At 51.7% G+C, this 20739-nt stretch overlaps 7 protein-coding genes across 7 annotated transcripts; 3 read left to right on the top strand and 4 right to left on the bottom strand.

Annotated features, from left to right (window-relative positions):
- Positions 1–668: 668 nt before the first annotated feature.
- Positions 669–1163, bottom strand: PODANS_4_4650 (uncharacterized protein; the record flags this gene model as incomplete). Its single annotated transcript, XM_001906360.1, has 1 exon — positions 669–1163. The coding sequence occupies one exon, from the start codon at positions 1161–1163 to the stop codon at positions 669–671; it is 495 nt and encodes a 164-aa protein (XP_001906395.1).
- Positions 1164–3347: 2184 nt separating this feature from the next.
- PODANS_4_4660 (uncharacterized protein) lies at positions 3348–4064 on the top strand (the record flags this gene model as incomplete). Its single annotated transcript, XM_001906359.1, has 1 exon — positions 3348–4064. One exon carries the CDS (start codon positions 3348–3350, stop codon positions 4062–4064), a length of 717 nt encoding a protein of 238 aa, XP_001906394.1.
- A 750-nt stretch (positions 4065–4814) lies between these two features.
- Positions 4815–6022, top strand: PODANS_4_4670 (uncharacterized protein; the record flags this gene model as incomplete). Its single annotated transcript, XM_001906358.1, has 2 exons — positions 4815–5409; positions 5469–6022. 2 exons carry the CDS (start codon positions 4815–4817, stop codon positions 6020–6022), a joined length of 1149 nt encoding a protein of 382 aa, XP_001906393.1.
- A 108-nt stretch (positions 6023–6130) lies between these two features.
- PODANS_4_4680 (uncharacterized protein) lies at positions 6131–9270 on the bottom strand (the record flags this gene model as incomplete). Its single annotated transcript, XM_001906357.1, has 2 exons — positions 6131–7914; positions 8106–9270. 2 exons carry the CDS (start codon positions 9268–9270, stop codon positions 6131–6133), a joined length of 2949 nt encoding a protein of 982 aa, XP_001906392.1.
- A 2111-nt stretch (positions 9271–11381) lies between these two features.
- PODANS_4_4690 (uncharacterized protein) lies at positions 11382–12548 on the bottom strand (the record flags this gene model as incomplete). The annotated part of the gene is made up of 2 exons (XM_001906356.1): positions 11382–11754; positions 11809–12548. 2 exons carry the CDS (start codon positions 12546–12548, stop codon positions 11382–11384), a joined length of 1113 nt encoding a protein of 370 aa, XP_001906391.1.
- Positions 12549–16238: 3690 nt separating this feature from the next.
- PODANS_4_4700 (uncharacterized protein) lies at positions 16239–17809 on the top strand (the record flags this gene model as incomplete). Its single annotated transcript, XM_001906355.1, has 2 exons — positions 16239–16710; positions 16785–17809. The coding sequence occupies 2 exons, from the start codon at positions 16239–16241 to the stop codon at positions 17807–17809; spliced, it is 1497 nt and encodes a 498-aa protein (XP_001906390.1).
- Positions 17810–18063: 254 nt separating this feature from the next.
- PODANS_4_4710 (uncharacterized protein) lies at positions 18064–20708 on the bottom strand (the record flags this gene model as incomplete). The annotated part of the gene is made up of 3 exons (XM_001906354.1): positions 18064–20246; positions 20302–20394; positions 20453–20708. The coding sequence occupies 3 exons, from the start codon at positions 20706–20708 to the stop codon at positions 18064–18066; spliced, it is 2532 nt and encodes an 843-aa protein (XP_001906389.1).
- Between the last annotated feature and the right edge of the window lie 31 nt (positions 20709–20739).

The following is a 20739-nucleotide window of genomic DNA, read 5'->3' as shown; positions in this document are numbered from 1 at the left end:
GAAGATGGCGTGGGCAAATGTTAACGAGGGAAAGATAAGGGATGGGATACTGACCAAGTGAAAAGGGGGCAACGCCGTTGTGGTGAGACAAGGTTGGCAGGTATTCGGGCAGTTTTTGTTTTTCCACTGTTTTTACAGTCTCTTGATTTCAGTTGGTATTTGGAGTTGTTACTTGGAATTTCTGCAAATTTTTACAGAATACGAGGTGTTGGGTGGTGTTTATATCTAGGTGGTTTTATTCTCCTTTCATAAGTTCATTTTCTAGAACCAAACTTGTGCTACTACTCTACTTATCACTCTCAATCTTTGTGAACGTTCGTACTGGTACCTACTTGGCTTTGTGCCGCCATCCAAATGTTAAGCTTTTCAACAGCCCGATGGCTCTCAGCTCATTGCAGACAAACGTCATATCACCCTCATTCAACGCTAGCAAAACCTCCCATTTACCCTCTTGTTCTTCTGTCCCTGCCTGTCGTTCGTTCCCCTGGCGTCGCGGAAGGATGTTCATGCTCCCGTCGTTGGCGCTCCACGTTTTCCTCGCCCAGTCTGGCCGGCTGTTGACCGTCCCGAGGATACCGAACCGGACGTCTGCGCCGAGGAAGCTCCAGGAGGAGGAGTCGAGTCCGGTTGTTGACTGCTGGACTGTGTTTTGGTGGGCTATGGCGAGGTCATGTGGCGGAGTGGAGGACAGAGTTGCTAGGTGCTTGGATAGTGAGGGGGTGATGGTGGGATCGGTGGAGGTGCTGGCGGTGATGGATTGGATGCTGTAGCGGATTTTGGAGGGCGGCGGTGGCGATTTGTGCAATATTGGAAGGGGTTTGGGGTTGATGGTCGGGTGAGGAGGGAGCAACAGGCTTTGACGGGGGAAGTTGAAGGCCATGAGGGTGAGATGTACTGGGAATTGACTGTGGAGGTGGGATTGCTCTGCTGTTGAAGTCCTTCTTAAGATTGATGCAGCTTCCGGTTTCGGAAGTGACGGGCAGCTTAGAGTCACCAGGAATGGTTTCGAGCACTTGAAGTAGACTGATTCCATCACAAACAGTGTGATGTGAAGCAATACAGAGAAGCAAACCACCTTCAATAAAGCTAGCCTTGAGCGTCAGGGGGTGGCAACTCTCGCCTGGTGAGAGAGAGAGAGATAGAGAAAAAATATCTTGCTCCATCAACGCAGGCGGAATACCGAGGTCCAGGAGCTGCTCGTATGTGTAAGGGAACTTTTTCTTGGTCAGGAATTCATGGCAGAAAACCTCATGAGGAAAGACATTGATATTGAAGTTGTTGAGATCCTCGCTGTATACGACTTGAGCCGTGGTTGAATCGGCTGGGTGCACGACTTGGCCGGCCAGGAACGGCCAGCGTTTGAAGACCCTGTGCAAGCCTTTCAGGAGATAGTCCACTGCAGCTGGTATTTTGTCGGTGTCGGGGAATCGAAAGCCGTACACAAGTCGTGTGTATGTGACTAGTGCATACTGATTGACAACCGTCAATGGGAATATCTCCAAGAGGCGAGCCGTCCAAGTGTGTTTCGAGGTGTGTGGACGCTTGGCAAGAGAATATGTAGTGTGAGTAGCGTTTGCAAAGTCAGGTGATCATAGTTGACCGGTTTTGTAGGTTAAAAAGGGTCTATCGGCGGCATTTATACGTTACCTGTAATTGTCTGTGAACATATTCTCGTGACCCAGACGTTCCAATGCGGAATGCAGTATAGCCAACAAGGTATCTATGTGTTCCATTGACGTCAGAAATCTAATTCTGCTAGATGGCAATGTACCTCTTGACCAGAGTTTCCCCCAGCGCGGTATTTAGTTTCTAGACGGACTGAACGACGCCATGACCAGTGCCATGAACCGGTCGTATAACGCCTATCTCAACTACATCGACCCTGAACTGGATAGGGACGAGGTGTGGCATCTCTACTATGGGAAACCACTGTTTGAAAGACTGAAGCCGCTGAAAAGAGACCTCGATCCTGGAGATGTCTTCTGGAATTCCGCAGAACATCCCTGTCTGGAATGACACCTGGGCTCTGTAGGTCCGTGGTCCCATTCAGGCGGCGGGGTGCGGAGCTGAATCATGAGGCGAAACAAGTAGGAACGGTGAGCTTGCAGAAAAAGGCAGGGATAGAAATAACAGGCGAGTCATGTGTAAGCAGAAAAATGGCACTGCGATGTCATTGCCCCCAATGATTCAGCGTCGCCGTATGGTCAAAGCTCCGAAGTTGTGTCGAGCCAGCTGTTCAGCTGGGATCTCTAAACGGTACAGCCACTTCCTCATATTCCATTCACCATCAAGTGTTGAGTATCTACTATGTGATCTCAGCTTCTATGTGTAGATGTTTTTTCGGGATATGTAATTCGTCGACAGCGGGTAAGGTATAGAGCTGTAATTGTGTTGGGTCAAAAAGAACGGTAATATTTCTCTATACATCAAGGATTCAAGTGTCCGAAAGACATCCGAGAGCCACCGAGGAGCAACTAACCCAAGACACGGAGTCGGACGCCAGGTGGATGTTGAAGGGACGGATAGACGTTGGCCAATGCTGGCCATCTAGGTGCGAGGGAGCCGAGTGGGTCGTCCGACGTATTTCAGGCGAGCATCGGGATACCGAGCTCGGTGCTTCCCCCGCGGCACGTCGCATGCTCCCGCTCGTCTTTCAGCCCTATAGAGCGACTAATCATCTCACAGCCTCATGTCAGTACCCTCTGGTCGGGTATTAGTGGGCGCGCTAATGGGTGTCGTGCCGCATCTCCAACGGCCAAAGCCACGACCCCATATTGTCACTCCAAATCTGTTTCACGATGGCCTTCAAGTGACGGGAGCGACCCACTTACTTGGCATTCCAGTCCGTTTCATGTTCTCATTGACAGATCACACAAGTGCGGAAAGTGTGTGGGGAAATGGCCACCAAGTCTCTGCATTGGCCACTTTGGCTGCAGTCTGGTCAATATTGAACACCACTTTCATCCCACTTGGACGACCACAACCTCGCGGTCTTCGTAGAACTCACCATGACCCACCACTTCAGCTTGATCCATTTCAGCTTCATGATGCCAAATCGCGCTTCATCCGAAGTCTGACCCGGCCTCAATATGTACACCCAATATCGTCAAGGGCCACCACTGGCCCCTGAGGCGATTCACATTGGTGATATGGCCCCACACACATCGCCATTCACTTCACTCCAGCTGCTTTTGTGTTCCATGGGGCATCCCACGACAGCATCAGTTGAGGGTCTTGTCAAGGCTATATATTCGCGACGTCTGTCCGTCTCAAGTCTGTCTCTCATACCTTGACAACCCACACTACCTGAGCCACAGCATCAGCATCAACCACATACCTTACCATTCATGTTCAGCACTCTCGCTTATTTCTTTCTGCAAGTATCAGATCATTCATCCGTCAGAATGTTCACTCTCTCTGCCATTTTCCTCGCGCTCGCCTCTCTCGCTGCTGCCGAAGTTCGCAACATCACACCTCACGAGCAATACAGCTCCTCGGTCGGCGTTCTTGGTTGCAAGATCAACACCCACCGTGTCGCCTATTGGCCCGAGGCTGTCGACTGCAATAACATCTGTGTCCGCGTAAGCCATCAGGGCCGCTCTCTTGAACTCTTACGCATCGACCAATCCGGCGGCGCCAACGACATCTCCTATGATGCCTGGAACTATCTTGGCTTTGGCAAGAGCGCCATTGATGATCCCCAAACGGGCGGCGGCATTGATATGGACGTTGAGTTCGTCGATGCCGATCAATGCAAGCACCTTCTCAAGGATAGTGGCGGCAAGCTTGCTTTCTCGGCCCCCAACAGCATGAACTTTCTCAGCTCATGCCTGTCTGACCCCGGATCGTGGGTCGCCCGCAACTTTGCTGCTGTCAATATCAAAGACTCCGCCTGCCACTGCGGCTTTGATGAGGTGTGCACCATTCCCCCTCCCAGCGAGGGAAACCAGCCTGTTTGCCCCAACGCCCTGGGCACGACCGGCCCCTTCAGAGGGGATTCTGTCTTTAACGTTGAGTTCGGTACTGGCAAGCTTGTTCCTGCCCCAGGCGCCGGAGTGTGCTAATCGCAGATTACACCTTTGCTTCAACTATGGAGGACTGGATATAGAATTGACTTATAACAGGAGGGACCAGTATAGGGAGGAGCGGAAATACAATCATTTGGACGTTGGTGTTTGGCTTTCTGATTTCACTGCGGAGATACCCTAGAACCTCGTCTTAGTATGACGAGAACAATTGATCTTCACTCACTGAACAGCTGTCACTGATGCTAGTGGTTGTCCATTAAGTCCAATGCACCGTGTGTTACGTTCAGAGTGAACCGACATTCAAAATGTTCGAGTCTCAAGCATGTGTTGTTAGGGTTAGGTAATTGGGCACCCAATTTGCATTATGCGTGTTGCTTATAGAATTGGCCTAGGATTTGTAACTTGATAGTAGCACTGCTTGCTAGGTAGGTAACCTGCTTGATCTCCGTGGGGTGCGATGTAATATAGGGGTGGTTAAAGGCTGACAAATCTCACCTTCGTGGAAGCTTACAAACACACATCCCACATTACTGCACCACCTACCTACCTAACCTGGGAACCTTCTTCGAGGAAGATCACACAAGATGCAACGATATTCGCATCATTTCATCACAAAATACCATAAATATGCCACCAAGACCCCATTGTATCCATCTTACTTCTTCTCTCTTTACTCCAACCCTCACTTCTCAAACGCCATCAACGAACAGTTCTCTGATCTCCTAATCTGGGCACCTTACTGATTACCTACTATCCAAAATACCCCATTCTACCACCGCACTCCAAATGGCCCCCATCAAAGCTGCCATCATTGGCCTCTCCGCCTCTGCCAAAACCGCTTGGGCTTCCCGTGCACACCTTCCGTATCTCTTCTCACCATTGGGCCGCTCCAAGTTTGAAGTTGTTGCCCTCCTCAACTCGTCAACCGAGGCCGCCCGCGCGGCGATTAAAGCATACAACCTGCCCGCTTCTACCAAGGCATACGGTACGCCCGAGGACCTGGCTGCTGACCCGGAAGTTGAGCTCGTCATCACCAACACCCGGGTCGACAAGCACCTCGAGACTGCTCTTCCCTCTGTCATCGCTGGCAAGGATGTCTACATTGAGTGGCCTCTTGCTGCTAACACCATCGAAGCTAGGACTTTGGCCGACGCGGTGAAGCAGCATGGTGGCTTAGGCATCGTAGGTTTGCAGGGGCCTCTGGGCCCCTTACCAAAAAAGCTCAGAGAGGTCATCTCTAGTGGCAGGATCGGAGAGGTCTTGAGCTCGGAGCTCAGGGCTAACGGCGGGATTGATGGGCGGGGTGTTATTCCGGCTTCGCTGTCGTACTTTACCGAGAGAAAGGTTGGGGGATACGTCTACACTATTGGATTTGCGCACCGTCAGTTCTCCCGCCCCTGCTGAAACATGCAAACGAAAATAGCTAACACTTTGTCACAGAGTTTGATCTTGTTCAATCCGTCCTTGGAGATTACAAGACCGGCCCCGACGCACCACAGGGCTTCCTGCAGATCCAGCGGCCCCAAGTCAAAGTCATTGGCGAGGACAAAACTGTGGTGGAAACTGTCACTTCCGACACGCCCGATCTCATCTTTGTGCACGGCTATGTCGATTCGGGCGCCAGCTTGCACTTCAAGTTTCGCGTTGACCCGCCTTTCCCTTCTGACCCTGCTCTGGTTTGGACCATTGCGGGAACCAAGGGTGAGATTAGGGTTGTGGCACCGAGCTCGACATTCATCCACATTGGCAATGCCGCTGATCCTCAGAAGTTCGAGGTTCATGACTTTGAGACGGATACGGTTGACGAGGTGGAGTGGGACTTTGAAGATTGGCAGAAGGAACTGAATCTCCAGGCAAGGAACATTGGAGCTATTTATGAGGATTACTACGAGGTGAAGAGGAATGGCAAACAGAAGACGTTTGTAAGCTTTGACGATGCGCTGAAGCGTCACGAGCAGTTGGAGGATATTTTGGCAAATGGTTTGAAGCAGTGAGGTAGCGATAGTCGGTAATTTTGCTACAATCCTAGTTAGGTCCTAGCTTTTAGTCCCAGAATTCATGTTATCAGTACTCCCGCTTGACCCCAACTCAGATGATACCTTCTAGTATCGTCCCATCTGTGCATCACTGTTTACTTGTATTTGCTGGTCTCTGCTTAGACGAGTAAGAAGATACACCATGGCCTCCTGCTTATTATCCTTTGCCCAATCCAGAGCAGTCCGTCCATCTCTGTCGGTGACATCAGTTCGCGCGCCTTTGCAAGTAAGATAGCGCACGATGGTCAAATCCCCCATGAAGGCGGCGTAATGCAGCACCGGCGCTTTCTTTGCACCACAGAGAGTGTGTAAATCTGCTCCGTGAGCTACTAACATGTCAATGATTCCTTCCGCTGTATTCGGTGGACTGCATCCCCAAGAAAGTCGGTCGCTCTTGGTGACCACCTTGAACAAGGCCGTGTTTCCCTTGCTGTCTCTGCTCTCGGCACATGCGCCAAACTGGAGAAGGATATTAACCTTTGCATGCGAAAACCTTTTGGCTGCAAGATGAAGGGCCGTGAGTCCATTAAACTTCTCGTGTACTTTTGCACCTTGCTGTAGGATGACTTGAAGAACTTCTGTGGGACAACTCTTCGCCGCATGGTACACTGCAGGAATTCCCTTTTTTGTGGGAAGGGTAAAGTCGAAGCCCTCATCCGCCAATCGACGACAAACTTGCTCCATAGCTTGATAGTTTGCAGCATTTGGCCATTCTAGCAATGATACCAAACGTTGAAGGACATCAGTCTTCGCACCTCTCTTCAGAAGAATATCGAGCTCCACGGAGTTGCTGGCTAGCCCGTTCGGCTCATCGATGTGCCCTTCAACCCACTTGAACTGCCCACCCTCGTATAGTACGGAATAATTGAGATATGGCCAGGGGCGGAAAGAAGCCAGCATCTTGAACGCGGTATCGCCATCGTGATCCTTGGCTTCGATGTCTGCCCCAGCATCAAGAAGTAGTTCGATACCCCGGTAATTCCTACGCAGTACTGCAACGTGCAGTGGTGTCAATCCTCGTTGGCACCTAGGATCCACAAGGGCACCACGATATAGTATCATGCAAGCCATATCACTATGGCATTCATGGTATGTAGCCCAATGCAGTGGGGTTTCTCCGAGGTAATTGCGTGCGTTGATATCTCCCCCGTTCTCGAGTAACAGGTCCAGTATTTGCGGACTTCCATGTCCAACTGCCAAATGCATCGTGGAGATGTAGCCGCCCTCCTCCTCATTGTCATGGCAACCGGGTAATAGACAATTCGGTGAGGGGAAATATGGATCTCGTGGTAACACTGGCTTGACCTCATGGTTGAGATCTGCTCCCCTGTTCAACCAGATCCGCATCTCGCCTTCATCGCCCCAAACCAAGTGCTTGAACAAAATGCGCGGTTGCAAGCCATTTTCTCCGTTATCCTGTGCGTTATCGCCACTAAATAGTACTCGCAAAATCTCGAGATCAGCTCGAGAGGCAGCCTCGCGTGCCGCCTGCTCCCTTGCATCAGGTGTTATCGAATCTCGGCGTGCTAGCATAGCCCTGATCATTACGATATTCCCAGCAGTCGCGGCTGACTTCAAGACTGCGCACACTGCGTCGTCCGTTGTCAAAGGGTCGACGCTGCTCTCAAGTAGAAGCTCTATAATTGCAACGTCCCCTGCTTTCGCTGCCAGTTCAACGGTTGTCTTTGCATGGCTTCCCAGACAGGCACCATTGTCGAGTAGGAGTCTGCAAATAGCAGCAAGTCCATTGCTGCATGCGGCTTGGAGCGCAGTCTGCCCTCCTAGACATCCGTAGTGACCCTGATCCCTCCGGCATGCGAAGTTGATGTCAATTCCGCTTTGAACCAGAGCTTTACATGTTTCAAGCCGTCCGTGAGCGGCCGCGTCGTGAAGAGGTGAGTGCCCACGTCAATCAACAACGTTGACTAGGGCTCCTCGGTCGAGCAGAATCTGCAAGATTTCTGTATGTCCCTTAGCTGAAGCCTCGTGGAGCACAGAGTGGTTATTATCTGATGGAGAAACGGTGGCTCCGAGGTCCAACAACAAAACCACCAAGTTTTACGGTTCTCGCCTACAACGTGATAAAGAACTGATCCCTCTGCCACGCGAACGTACGCGTTGATGTCTGCTCCTCTCTCGATGCAAGCCTGCATTAACCTCAAGTTGACATCCACGGTGGCATCGAAAAGCCCGCTGTTCAGGAGATGCTGATGCCAGGTCCTTTCAGCGTTGAACAACATCTCCGCCGCTGCCTCACTGTTCAGCTTTATCGCCATCTCCAATGGCGGCATTGGGTCCTTGCCCCCAGACTTTGCGAAAACCGAAGCAGTGGCATCTGAATTCAGTAAGAACACCACCATCTCTTCCCTGTCCCACTCTACGGCCGAAAACAGAGGCGTTATGCCATCTGGTCCCCGCACGTTGACGTCGGCACCTTGTTCAAGCAAGCCAGCCGCGAACTCAACCAGTCCCATCGAAGCTACTACGTGAAATCTGGCCCAGTTTGGAGGCAAAAGTCTGTACTCTGTTGAATGACCCAACTCTGAATAGCCTGACATCTTTCCTGTCAATGTCGCTGCTTGCTCGGCAGTCATAAATGCCAAGATGTTGTCCACAAACTCCCAGAGCAGCTCCTTGACTGGCGCTTCCATTTCGTATTGTACGTGGTTTCTCCAGTAGTCTGCAGCACACGCCAAGAGAGGGTAGGTGTCTAAACGAAGGTCCAGCTCCTCTCCGTCCGCGCAGTATCTTTGGACAAATGGGTCAAACATCATGTACGTCAAACATGCCGTTGCGATCATTGAAGGAGCATCGGGAAAGAGTTGCGAACGGAGGCGCTCAAAATACTCTTGCGTGGTGAAGTGAACCAGTCGAACGTAGCCGCTCTCTTCCTCCAGGGTCACCAAACCGGCACAAATTGCAACGAAAAGTTCCGGGTCGTGGAGGCCTTCGGGGTCCAAATCCTGATCTCCAGGCATGACAGCCAGAGCATGCTGTAATTCCTCAATGGTTAGTGGTCTGAGTGTCGTTGAAATCCATCCCAGAACTTGGTGGGCAAGACTGGCATCACCGGCGTCTTGGCTCTTGATCCGCTCCATAGCCTGATCATAGGTTCCGTCCAGTTTTGCTGGCAAGACATCCAGAGTTTTGCGAAGCTCGCGTCGGGTTGGCTTCCTTGTAAGCTCGTTCATGTGAAGTTGAGCCATCAAAAACCTGCCTCGCGCATGTTAGTGTCCATCCTTGCTACGCAAAATGTGCCGGATAAAGGAGAGTGCATGCGTACATTCCCTTGCAGTTACCCATCACCTTATCGATGATTTCCTCCAAAAGATCTGGATCAGTCCGAATATGCTTCTGTAAGCGACTATGCTCACTTCCGACGCGACCTCCAATGTATCGTTTGATATCTTCGTCACTAGCCCGAATCTCGAGTCTTAGAACTGGGCCCAGGTCTTCTTTCTACTCCAATGGTGTATCTTGATGTGAAGAGAAGCTTCACATGCTTTGGCAAGTTGTGCAGGTCTGAAGCTAACCTGCTCTGGGTATATTCGGTATCAGCACACTCATCGAGCGCATCGACGATGATGTATACTAAAGAAAACCCCATTACTTTGTTTTGTAGAAACCTGGTAATGGTTTCAAGTCGAACAGGTTTTTCGTCCTTGGAAAACTTCAATATGTCTTCATCAATAACGCCTGTGTGTTGAATAAGTTGCTTGGGCAGGCTTCCTATCACATTTTGAACGCTTTGCTGACTTCGCTCCTTGTAGTTGCAGTACAAGTATAGAATCGGTGTGTTTGTGCCGCTAGTCGAAGTTTCAAGGAAGCTAATAAGCAAAGAACTAAACATGGGTCAGATATTTGATATATATAAGGTCGGCGTTTCGCTGGAAGATGACTTACGCAAGTGTTGTTTTCCCGGCGCCGGCTGGATTTCGGGTCAATATATACTTGTGGCCAATGCAAGCCGGAGATTTACATACGAATCCCAGGACACCACAACACTCTTTCGTTCCCGTCAAGTCATAGCTTAAACGTGGCGTCGGAAAGAAACCACTCCCCAGTGCCGGGTTCGAGGCGCCTTAGGGCGTCCTGATGTTTGGATGCAAATCGAGTGGGGAGAGCCAATCGCATATCTTTTGCATTTGTTCGTCTTGTAGTGTTTGGAAATAAAAGGTAGTTAGAACAATGGCACTCTGTAATACTCAGCAACAAAACAAAGACGCCGGATGAGAGCTTACCTGATCGTTGGCTTGCAGCACTATCTGTCAGGCCCTTTACTCTATCCTTCACATTGGTCATGTCCACCTTGAGGTTGTTCATGCGCTCTTTGATGCCATCTACACCTTCTTTTACACAGACCAAATCCGTGCTGATGGCCAACAGGAGCTTCCTATGCATGATTCAGATCAGCAATGAATGACAACGCGGAATGGGCCAATGTTGGTAAAGCCCTGTACTCACGAGTGATCGCCCAAAAGTGCTACCGAGACAACACCTTTACACCTTTCGATCCGGTTCATCAAGCCATCCATCTCTTTCTTGTTTAATTTCCAGGTCAGCTTTCCCTTCAATCCTCCCTCCCTTTCCACTTCCAACCTCAACGCGAGCTCTTCCATTTCCTCTCTCAAAAGATTGAAAACGCCACCCTTCACGTCCAGTCCCTTGAGCGCGCTGAACCATGGGTCTGTTTGCTCCACCTCCTCCATCAAACATTTTGGGTCTGTGAACATGGCGACCATGGCGGAGGCATGCTTGGAAAAGTTGGCCCGCTCGGCATCCGCGTTTTTGACATCTTTGAGGTAGTTTTTGACCTTGATTGTTATGTCAATGAGCTGGATGATGGACGCCACGAGGCCAACGGCAGTGGCGGGCTCCATCGCTCGGGTCTTTCGATTGAAGTTTCTATATTCGACGTTGTCAAGTGAGAAGTTGGGCTGCTCTCTCGGGGGGTAGGTAATGGACGTAGATGGTGTGTGGCCCAAGGCAGCCAGGCTGTGCCTGCATGCCAAGACGAAGTCCAGCCGTTGGTACCGGAATCTATCGTTCCCAATAGACTTGAGAAACCCAGATGGGAGCTTTAATCTGCAGTTTAAAAGCAGTAGATTGGTTATATATACATGGTAAATACAATATTCACAGATCGTCCTCCCACCATACCCAATTATTTCAATCCAAACGCTCTTCCCGGTCCCCTTTCACTATACTCCATAACCACCAAAAATACGTATCTCTAATGACCCCTGGGGTATGCAATAAGCTCCTTTTATTTGGTCTCCCACTCTTCCCACTATAACAATCCAGAAAGGTCAAGACCTTACTGCCACAGAACTCCACTCTCCATATCCTGGCCATCTCTCTTGACACCCAAAAACTCCTTCAACCAACACTGGGGATCCGGATTGGCCATCGGAATGAACACAGCACCAGCACACTTCTCCTCCTTAGCGCAACGATCCAAGCAATCCGCCAAACTCAGCACATCGCCCTTTACCAAACCCAACACGCCATCACCGCCAGCATAGTTAGCCCCGCACTGCCGTCTAAACACCTTTTGTTGGTTATCAACGGTAACCGTGTAATCAAGTCCATCCGCCGAAGGGCAAGAAAGCGAAACTGTCTTCCCCGACGCGGTGGTGGCCGTCGACAGTGTGAAACCCCCTCCATCATCAGGATGAACCACTGGGTCGCTATTGACATATGTTAGCACCAATGAGCAGCTCTTGCAGAAGAAAGCAACATACCTCTCTGCCGTGCCAGAGGTTTTTATCTTCCCCGTTGCCACCGCCCCCAGCACACCCGCCAAAGCAATGATAATAGCCACAAGCAGCACCAGCACCCAGAATATCGACCTCCTCACCAGAGGCTTCTTCCCAAAACTCCTGCTGCGCGCACGGGAGAATGACCTGTCCGGATCCGACAGGTTCCGGCTGTGTCCGTTCCTCGGCCCGCTCCCACCGCCGCCGCCGCCGCCAGCACCGGGAATGTATCCTATTTGTGGATCCCGCTCTACATCCTCCGCGCTGTTGATGCTCCACGCGTCTCCTAGCGAGTGAACGCCTGATGGTCTCGGCTCGGGTATTGTCGTCCCTTGCCCGGCGGTGTATGTCGTGTGCGTGGGTGCTGGAGTTGGGACCGGACTTGGGCTTTGTTGCTGATGTGCTTGGAAATACTGGACTGTAGATGGCGGTGGGGATCTCGACTGCTGTGGGGGGCGGTGGTGTTGGTGTTCGTGTGTGGCTACCTCGGGGTAGGTCTTTTCGAGGTGAAGCGGCGGCTGCTCGGTGGTGACCTCGGGGAGGTTGCTCTCGTTTTCTTGCTGTTGTGATGGTGACAAACGGCCGGAGAGGATGGAGGATTGGGACTGTGGAACATAGATGACTTCAGGGTAGGTTGTCGAGTTTCGCTCGGCGGCGTTTGGTGGGTGGTTGGGGATGTGGATGAGCCCGTCGTGGCCGGTTTGTGGTGTGTTGTTTTTCTCCATCTTTGTGTGGTGTTCCAATGGGTCCCCAATCGCTCGTTACTGACCTTGAAGACTTGAAGCACTGCTTGGTGTCTCGTCCAAGGGGCAACAATCAACAAACGAATGTGCCAAAAGACGAAAGATGCAAGACGGAAGTTAAGAACAAAAGAAAAGCCACCAACCCAACATCGTGGGTGAATCGCCGTTCGACATGTGTACTGTAAGATATTGGCGAGCGTGGTGGAGCTAATGAAGGCCTGCGGCGTGAATTGCTGCGCTGCAACCCTTTCCCGCTGATTCTCCACAGAAAACGAGAGCTCTTTGCCCAAAGCAGTCTCGTGGTGAAATTGGCGGACAGGGGAGCATGCTGCTGCGCCGCTCTATCGGGACGCTATAGGCAAGAAACCTTCCTGAATCGGGCCATGCCTAGTGATCTTTGCAGGGGCTGAGATCCTAACGGTTAGTGCTGCGCTGTCGTGATCTGCAGTCCCGCTGCTCTTGCGATTTGCTGGTGCCTGCGTCTTGGAGGATAAGAAGAGGCTGTGCTGCATCACAAGCTCGAGATCTGTTGCGATGGTGTTTCTTTCTTTAACAACCGCTAGAGCCCAACATGCAGATGAAGATGCTGCGGCCGCTGAAACAAAGAGATGTTCACTACCTACGAATAGTTGCAACTGAGCTCCCTTGTTGGCGTGACTTCGAGTTTGCCAGGGACGGACTTTGACCCTCGCCAAAATAAAATCCCTCTGCGAGCCTCACGGACTTAAGAAAACCTCCAAGGATGTTTTCCTATTGAGATCATATGAACCTCAGATTTTCGGTATTGCCATCCATCAAAGTCATGTGACGCTCTTATGTCAAGGTGAGTTACTTCGTGAGTTGTTGTTTTTACACCGTTCATGTTGCCACTGTTATGGGATTATATCCGGGGTAGGGTTATTTTGATGTGGGGACGGTTGACGTGTGAGGTTTGCACTTGACGTAGGATATTCGGACAATTCTGGTGGAAATTCCATACATTTGGCAGGGAGTCTGGAGGGTTTGAGAGGTATAAGGGGACGTCGTGGGCATTGTACCTCTTTTACCTTCCTTTTCTTTTCTTCTTTATCCGACAATTCAATATTTTACCTGTGGCCTACGCCTGTACCCAGCCGTAGGCCCTTAACCGTCACGACGATAATCAGGGGTTCCAAAGGGATCGAGGACATGAAACAACACCCAAACGATAACAAAAATCACAGTACACAAATTCGGTACAACATACCCCCAACAATACAACAAACAGATGACCTTGATAATCCAGGATTTGTAATTGAACCGCAACTGCCGAAACTGCTCTCCATCTAGCCCTTGACGTGACCAAATCCTCCGTCACCACGACAACGGCTACACAGGTCTCCGTTCACGAAAGGCAAATATCCAGAGACACGGTGCACTCAGAGGGGTGGTTGGCTTGGCTCCTCCTCCTGGCAGGGCCCTAGATCAAATGATCCTTGTGGTCCGACCACTGCTGACTCCATGAGGGCAGGGCAGTGAGCGACTGGATCTTCGACGAAGGATATCGTCAAGGCGGACTGATCTTGTTCTTTTTGAGATTGGTCGCAATACCAAGGCAGGGAAAGAACATGGGTTGCTTTTGCCCATGGACACAGCAGGACGTGTGTCTTGGGAGTCGACCGTCTGTAATGACAGGGGTTCATTGGTTTGGGTCTCCGTTCCAACCCCGGCGTCATTGGGAGGTGATTGCTCGACATCCGCCTGTCCCTTCAACCGCTCCGGACTTCCACCATATGCATTGCCTGTGTAGGAGAGCATGTGTTCGAGTCCAGCGACCGCATTGCGTCGTTGCCAATAGCGAGGGTGAGATCTACGCCAGCGCACATGCCTCGAAGGTCGGAAGCCAGGATTTTCGGCACGGGTTGTAGATGACAAATGGGTGTCCTCGGCTTTTGGTGTCAAAGCGGAAGAACTTGCTGCTGGACTGCCATTCCCAGACTTGTAAATGGCCTGTTAGCTGTCTCAGTGTAGGTAACAAAACAAACCATGCATTATGAGAAAACTCACCAGATCTATAAAGATATGCATCGTGTTGCTCATGTCATAGACTCAGGAGCTGCTTGCACAGAAGTCTCAAGATGATGGTATGGGTCGCAATGTTTCACGACGGTCCGGTCTTCAAGTTCCATATTCTCGAACTTGGAAGACAACTCCTATGAGCTGTGCTGGACTATGGAGTAAATAGACAGCAAGGAGAAAGTTCGCCACTTCCCACACGTGCTACCCATAGCGCCAGGGGGTCCGCTGACGGCTTTGGCCGAGGACGCGCTTGCATCAGACGGGATTTGGCTTGAATTTAATTCGGAGCTTTGAGAACCCGGAACCTGGTTGCAAGTCCCTAGCTGTCCCTAAAATGAGACGCTTGTTGCATAGTGTGTTAATTGTAATGGAATTGTCCTTCACCATTGCACTTGTTGGGGCATTGTCTTCCAGCCGGTCTCGAGATTGCTCTTTATCCCCACCAGTTGCGTCTGTGAGAATATGGGCTTGGGATAAATACCAGAGTGGATTTGCATATTCAAGAGAAAGCTTCATCCCAAGTCGTAGTATTCATGGGACTTGATGATTATAAACCACTTCGCTAAGTCCATAACACACGGGGCCGCTGTCACGGCCATTTACAAAGGCGCAGGCGGATATGAATCGGCACGGCCTACTGTCTGGGAATTCGTGCTGAAGTAGACTAATATTCTGTAGTTCGGTATGTGTTGATCATCGGTACTCCGAACATCAACGGCCTGGGGAACTTGTGATGATTCGGGTGGCTGATGAAAGCGTTGCGGCAACATCCACTGTGCTGGTGCCAGTGTCCGGTAGCGACGGCGGAGACGAGGTTGAAACAAGCTCGTCGCTGGAACTTTCTACCGGAGCTAAGTTTTGAGCTATTCTGCTAGCGGGGGAGTTGGGGTTCAAAATGGTAAATATGTGGACTACCTTTCTCCCGTTGATCCACTCATCCCCTCTTTGCTCTTGGCAAACAACTGGGGTACCTATTCAGCCCCTGCGGGGTTAAGATGCCAAACATGGTTCTCTCTCCTGGGCATCGTCAACGACAGAGCACCCTTCTATGCGAAAGAGGTTTCCTGAGTATCACGTATTCGGGCTCTTTACCCTCGGTTAAACCATCGCGCAACTCCTGCTCAATTCTGCACTCATGCCAGAGATGCAGTGCATCGAGAGGCGCAGTCGTCCTTGGGTCTGGCCTCCGCGAGGATCGGTCAACAATGCAGACACTGGCTGACGAGGCTCTGCCAACTTTTCAGCTGCAAGCCCTCGCGCAACACAACCAAGACGCCACATCTCGCTTTTGTCCATTCAGTGTGCTCCGCAGACCCCCTCGTTCTCCATCCGGCTTGTTTCCTTCCAATCGGAGATCAATACTATGCATCGTTATTGCCTCCCAGCCGTTAGCCATGGCCCATCTCCAGCTTCGAGGAAACTCGGGGAGGGTGTGACGAATCCGGCATGGAAGATGCATGTCCAGGGTAACATGAAGACCGCATATATTGCTCGAATCAGCCGAGCCGATCACCAAACATGGACCCTCGATGTCAGTCTTCCATCTTTTTGGGGTGACCCTTCTCCGTGTAGATCTCTTCTTCTCCCGTCAGAAGCTCTCATCTGAGCCTGGAGTACATAATTATATTTCTCAACATGATACCCCTTCGATTCCTCCTCAGTGCCGCCCCTGTCCTTGCCTCCGCACATGATTTCTCCGCACCGCCGGACAGCTCCAGACAGCAAAACCCTTCGCTCGTAACACGCGGCGAAGGATTCTTCCGCTCCCCGCTTAATGTGCTGCCCAACCCAGCGCCACCAAAACTGATCCGAGGCCGACAAAATGAAGTTACCATTGAAAACCAGTTCACCGGAACCCGCTACGGCGTCGACATAGAGGTCGGGACACCCGGGCAAAAACTGACGCTGATCCTGGATACTGGCTCGCCAGACACTTGGGTGAACCCAACATGTGACACTGCCAATGTGCCTGACGACTGTCGATCGTTCCCGGTCTACGACTGGAGGAAGAGCTCAAGTCTGAACGCAACGCGCGTGACCGACATCCTCGTGTATGGGAAAGGGAATGCGACAATACAATATGTTAGAGAGAGTGTCAAAATTGGAGGTGCGTCTGAATCTCTTGCTGGAACGCCATGCTCTCGTCCGAGCTGTGACTTATGTTGATCTTCCACATGACAGGGGCCACGGTTAGAAACCAGGTCATCGGCGTAGCCTTCGAGTCCCACGACATCCCCCTGGGAATCCTTGGCCTCTCACCCCCTATTCGAGGATTCAACGAGTATCCTTACATTCTCGACACGATGAAAGACCAAAAGTTGATCAACTCGCGAGCCTTCAGCATGGATCTTAGAACCGTCGACTCCCCCGAGGGAGCGCTCATCTTTGGCGGCGTGGACACTGGAAAATACATCGGATCTCTAGCCAAGCTCCCTATGCTGCCTCAGAACCAAACTCCAAGGGGAGCGGACAGATACTATGTCACCATGGGCGGTGTGGGACTAACATACCCCGACGGTCTAGTCGAAAGATCACAAGAGCTTGAAGTCCCTGTTTTCCTCGATTCGGGCGGAACACTCAGCCGACTTCCCCGACGAATCTACCAAGCCTTCGCCTCCAGCTTCGCAGACACCCAATACGACCCCTCAACCGGTTTCTATTTCCTCGACTGCAATGTTGCTGATCTGGAAGGCTCCATTGACTTTTACTTTGGGGATAAAGTGATCAACGTGCCCTTCAACGATTTCATCTGGCACGTTCAGGGGTACTGCGTGCTGGGCGTGCTCCCAGATGACGACGGGGAGCCGGTGCTGGGAGACACCTTCCTGCGAGCGGCCTACGTGGTGTTTGATCAAGACAACAGAAACTTGCACCTGGCTCAGGCGGCGAATTGTGGAAGCAACATCATTGCCATCAGCACGGGGCCAGATGCTGTGCCCAGTGCGACAGGCCGGTGCACGGCACCGCCTCCAAGACCGACGTCTGGGAACAATAATCTGGATGTCACTGCTGAACGGGGCCCTACGGCGACCTTCACCGGTGTGGGACCCACAGGTATCGATATTGGGCCCGGCCCAGTGGCCACAAGGGTGAGCGGGACGGGCCCGCTGGGGATCAACCCAACCGGACAGTCCAAGGCTTATTCTCTCAAAATCGATGTATGGAAAGCTGTCGTGGGAGCTTTGGTGGTGGGGTTAATCATGTAGTTGCGGGTTATCGTCGTTGATATAGCAGTGTACATAAGACTTGGCGAGGAGAGATAGACGGCTGGGTTTGGGTTCCTTTAGAGCATGCGCGGCGTTCAGGGCTTAGGGGCGAGTTTGTATTCCAACTTTGATTTCGATTGTGCGTCGGCTCGATTCACTATTTCAAGGCAGCTAACAGCGACAACATGAGTTTTCTATTTCACCCCGAAAAGTAGGCAAGATACCCCGTCGTCTAACTGCAGCTGATAGCTGACTCACGCCTTGCCTCCAAACTTGGCAAGATACTCTTCGTGCAGTTTCTTCTGCCTGTCCCAGTCCTTCTTCAACTTTTTGGCCTGGCTCTTGGGCACTGGCTCACCCCCCTCGGCCAGCTTTGTCGGCAGACCGTCAGCATCCCACTCGGTATATTTGGGGTCGTCCTTGAACATGTCTTGCGGGGCCACCTTGGCCTTGGCCCACTTCTCCTCCTCGGCCTTCTCTCTAGCCTTCCGGGCCTCCTCCTTTTGCTTAGCCTTCTCAGCAAGCTGGGACGCTTTCTCCTCTCTCGCAGCGATAAGTTTGGCAGCAGGCACAAACTTGATGAGACTCGGCTTATCGGTTTGATCATCGAGCTGTACGCCAAGGTCGGTCAAGTCATAGTCGCGGATACGGTCACTGAGGGCGAGAACAGCCTGCTTGATTTGAGGCTCTGAAGCAAGGGTTGGGACGACGGCCCGTAGCTCATCGCGGAGACGGGAAGTGGCACGAAGATATGGCAACGCCAGCTTCTCCACGTCCTTCTCGCCACTCTTCTCTACTTCGGCAAACTCGGCGTCTGGGGAGTGCTCGAGAGCAGATTGAATCGAAGAGGCAGAGAGGTGAAGCGATTGAACATCGGCTTTAACCTTCTCGTACGCAGCAGCGTAGGGCTTGATCGCTGTTTGGGGGTCGACGTCAGCCGCAGCGGTAGCAGAAGATGACCCCCAGCCGAGGCCATCGTAAGGTGGCTTTGCGGTAGCGTCCAGGCCAAAGATACCTACGATCTTTGTCACCCAGCGGGCCACCGCCTCGACAGGCTGAAGATTGGATGACTTTGCCTTGTCGTTCATGTAGATGTTGGCGTTGCGGACCAGGCGCAGGATCACTTGCATGGCACCAGGAGTGTCGAAGGAATTGCGAAGTGCCGCATCGAGGTCCTTCTTCGCTTGCTCAAGGTCCTCAATGAGACTGTTTCCGGCGCCTGTGAGAGACAGGTACTTGACACCATCGGTTGGCGCATCAACCTCGGCAAGCTTGGCCTTGATATTGGTGAAGAAGTTGTCGACAGTATTCTCCCAGTTATCGGCCTGCTTGCGCATATCTCCCGAGATCTCCACACCATCGTTCCATCGGCCCATCAAAAAGACGATGCGCATGTTTCGCGCTGTGTATGTGGTAGCCAGCGCGTCTTGGATTGTTTGAAAGTTCTTCAAGCTTTTGCTCATCTTGCTGCCGGCAATTGAAAGGTGACCCATATGCAAAAAGTAGTTGACCCATGTGTGCTCGCCCTTGCCGCACTGGTGGAAAAAGGCCTCGCTCTGAGCCAGCTCGTTGTCATGGTGAGGGAAGGCAAGATCAATGCCACCCGAATGGATATCCATGTTGTCGCCGAGCTTATCAGAGGCCATCACGGAGCATTCAATGTGCCAGCCAGGTCTCCCCTGACCCCAGGGGCTGGGCCAGTATGGCTCACCGGGCTTGCTCCGCTTCCACAGTGCAAAATCGGCGTCGCGTTTTTTCTGGCCGCCTGAACTCTTGGACAGAGAGCCCTCTCCTTCCTCCTGCAGGGCCTTGTCGTTTCTGCTCTCCGGGCGCAGTCTTGCGTAGGTATTCCCAGCCTTCTCAAAGGCACCAATATCAAAGTAGACTGAGCCGTCGGCCTCATATGCAAACCCCTTCTGAATGATTTGCTCGACAAAGGACACAATCTGGGGCACATACTCAGTCACCCTCGTGACGGCGGTAGGCTCCAGAACATTCAAGGCTGCCATGTCATCGTTGAAGGCCTTTTCCATCCTCTGAGTGAGGTCAGTGAAGATGGTCTGATCGCTGGTGTCGATCGTCTCTTTGTACAGAGAATCGAGATAGGGAAGCAGAATATCTTCAGCACCGTCAAAGCCAGAGGAAGTCTGGAGGGACTTGGCTGCCGAGTCCATGTTGTTCAGGTGCATCTTGATCTTGGCCTCGGCGTCCCCTGGCCTACCCTCTCCACTGAGGGTCCCTCCTGCAAGAACCTGACCGTACGCGGCATCTTTACGCGCCTGGTAGTTGTTCTCATCCAACTCTGGTTGACCCTGGGTTACCAAGAGGGGAAGATTGCTTTGAGCATACGCTTGGAAGGCCTTGGAGACGAGTTCTCGGAGCTGCTCGGGGGTATACGACTTCTCCTTTTCCAAGTCAAGCAAGCGCTGTCTCCTGGCTAAATCGATAAATTAGGCTCTAGTTTCAAACACAAGGATAACGGTCAAGTGTACCTTTGATGATGATCTTGTCGTCGACATCAGTATAGTTCATCACAAAGTTGACTTCGTAGCCGAAGTAGTCCTGGAATATACGGCGAATGATGTCTGAGATTTTGATTAGATTCCGAAGCTAATAAAGGTAAATGTTTGCAACAAACTATACCGTTGGATAGATAGTTTCGGGCATGGCCCAAGTGACTGAGGTCGTAGGTTGTTGGCCCGCAAGCATACCACGAGATTTTGCCGTCGGTCTTGGGTACGAAGGGCACCGGCGGACCGGGCTTTAGAGAGTTGTGGACTGTGATAGACGCCATCCTTGACTGTGAATAAAATCGGAAGTACCTCGGGGGTTGCCTGGCGATTGGCGTCAACTTCTTCAATGAAGAAAAAAATGGTCGTGTGCCGGCGATGGAGCGCATGCAGGACCTGGGAGAGTTGCAGTTTCTGGAA

The sequence above is a fragment of the Podospora anserina genome, chromosome 4 (genome assembly GCF_000226545.1).
Source record: "Podospora anserina S mat+ genomic DNA chromosome 4, supercontig 4".
Classification (NCBI taxonomy): Eukaryota; Fungi; Ascomycota; class Sordariomycetes; order Sordariales; family Podosporaceae; genus Podospora; species Podospora anserina.
Note: the sequence above shows the minus strand (reverse complement) of the source record. Positions and strands in the feature narration are given on the sequence as shown.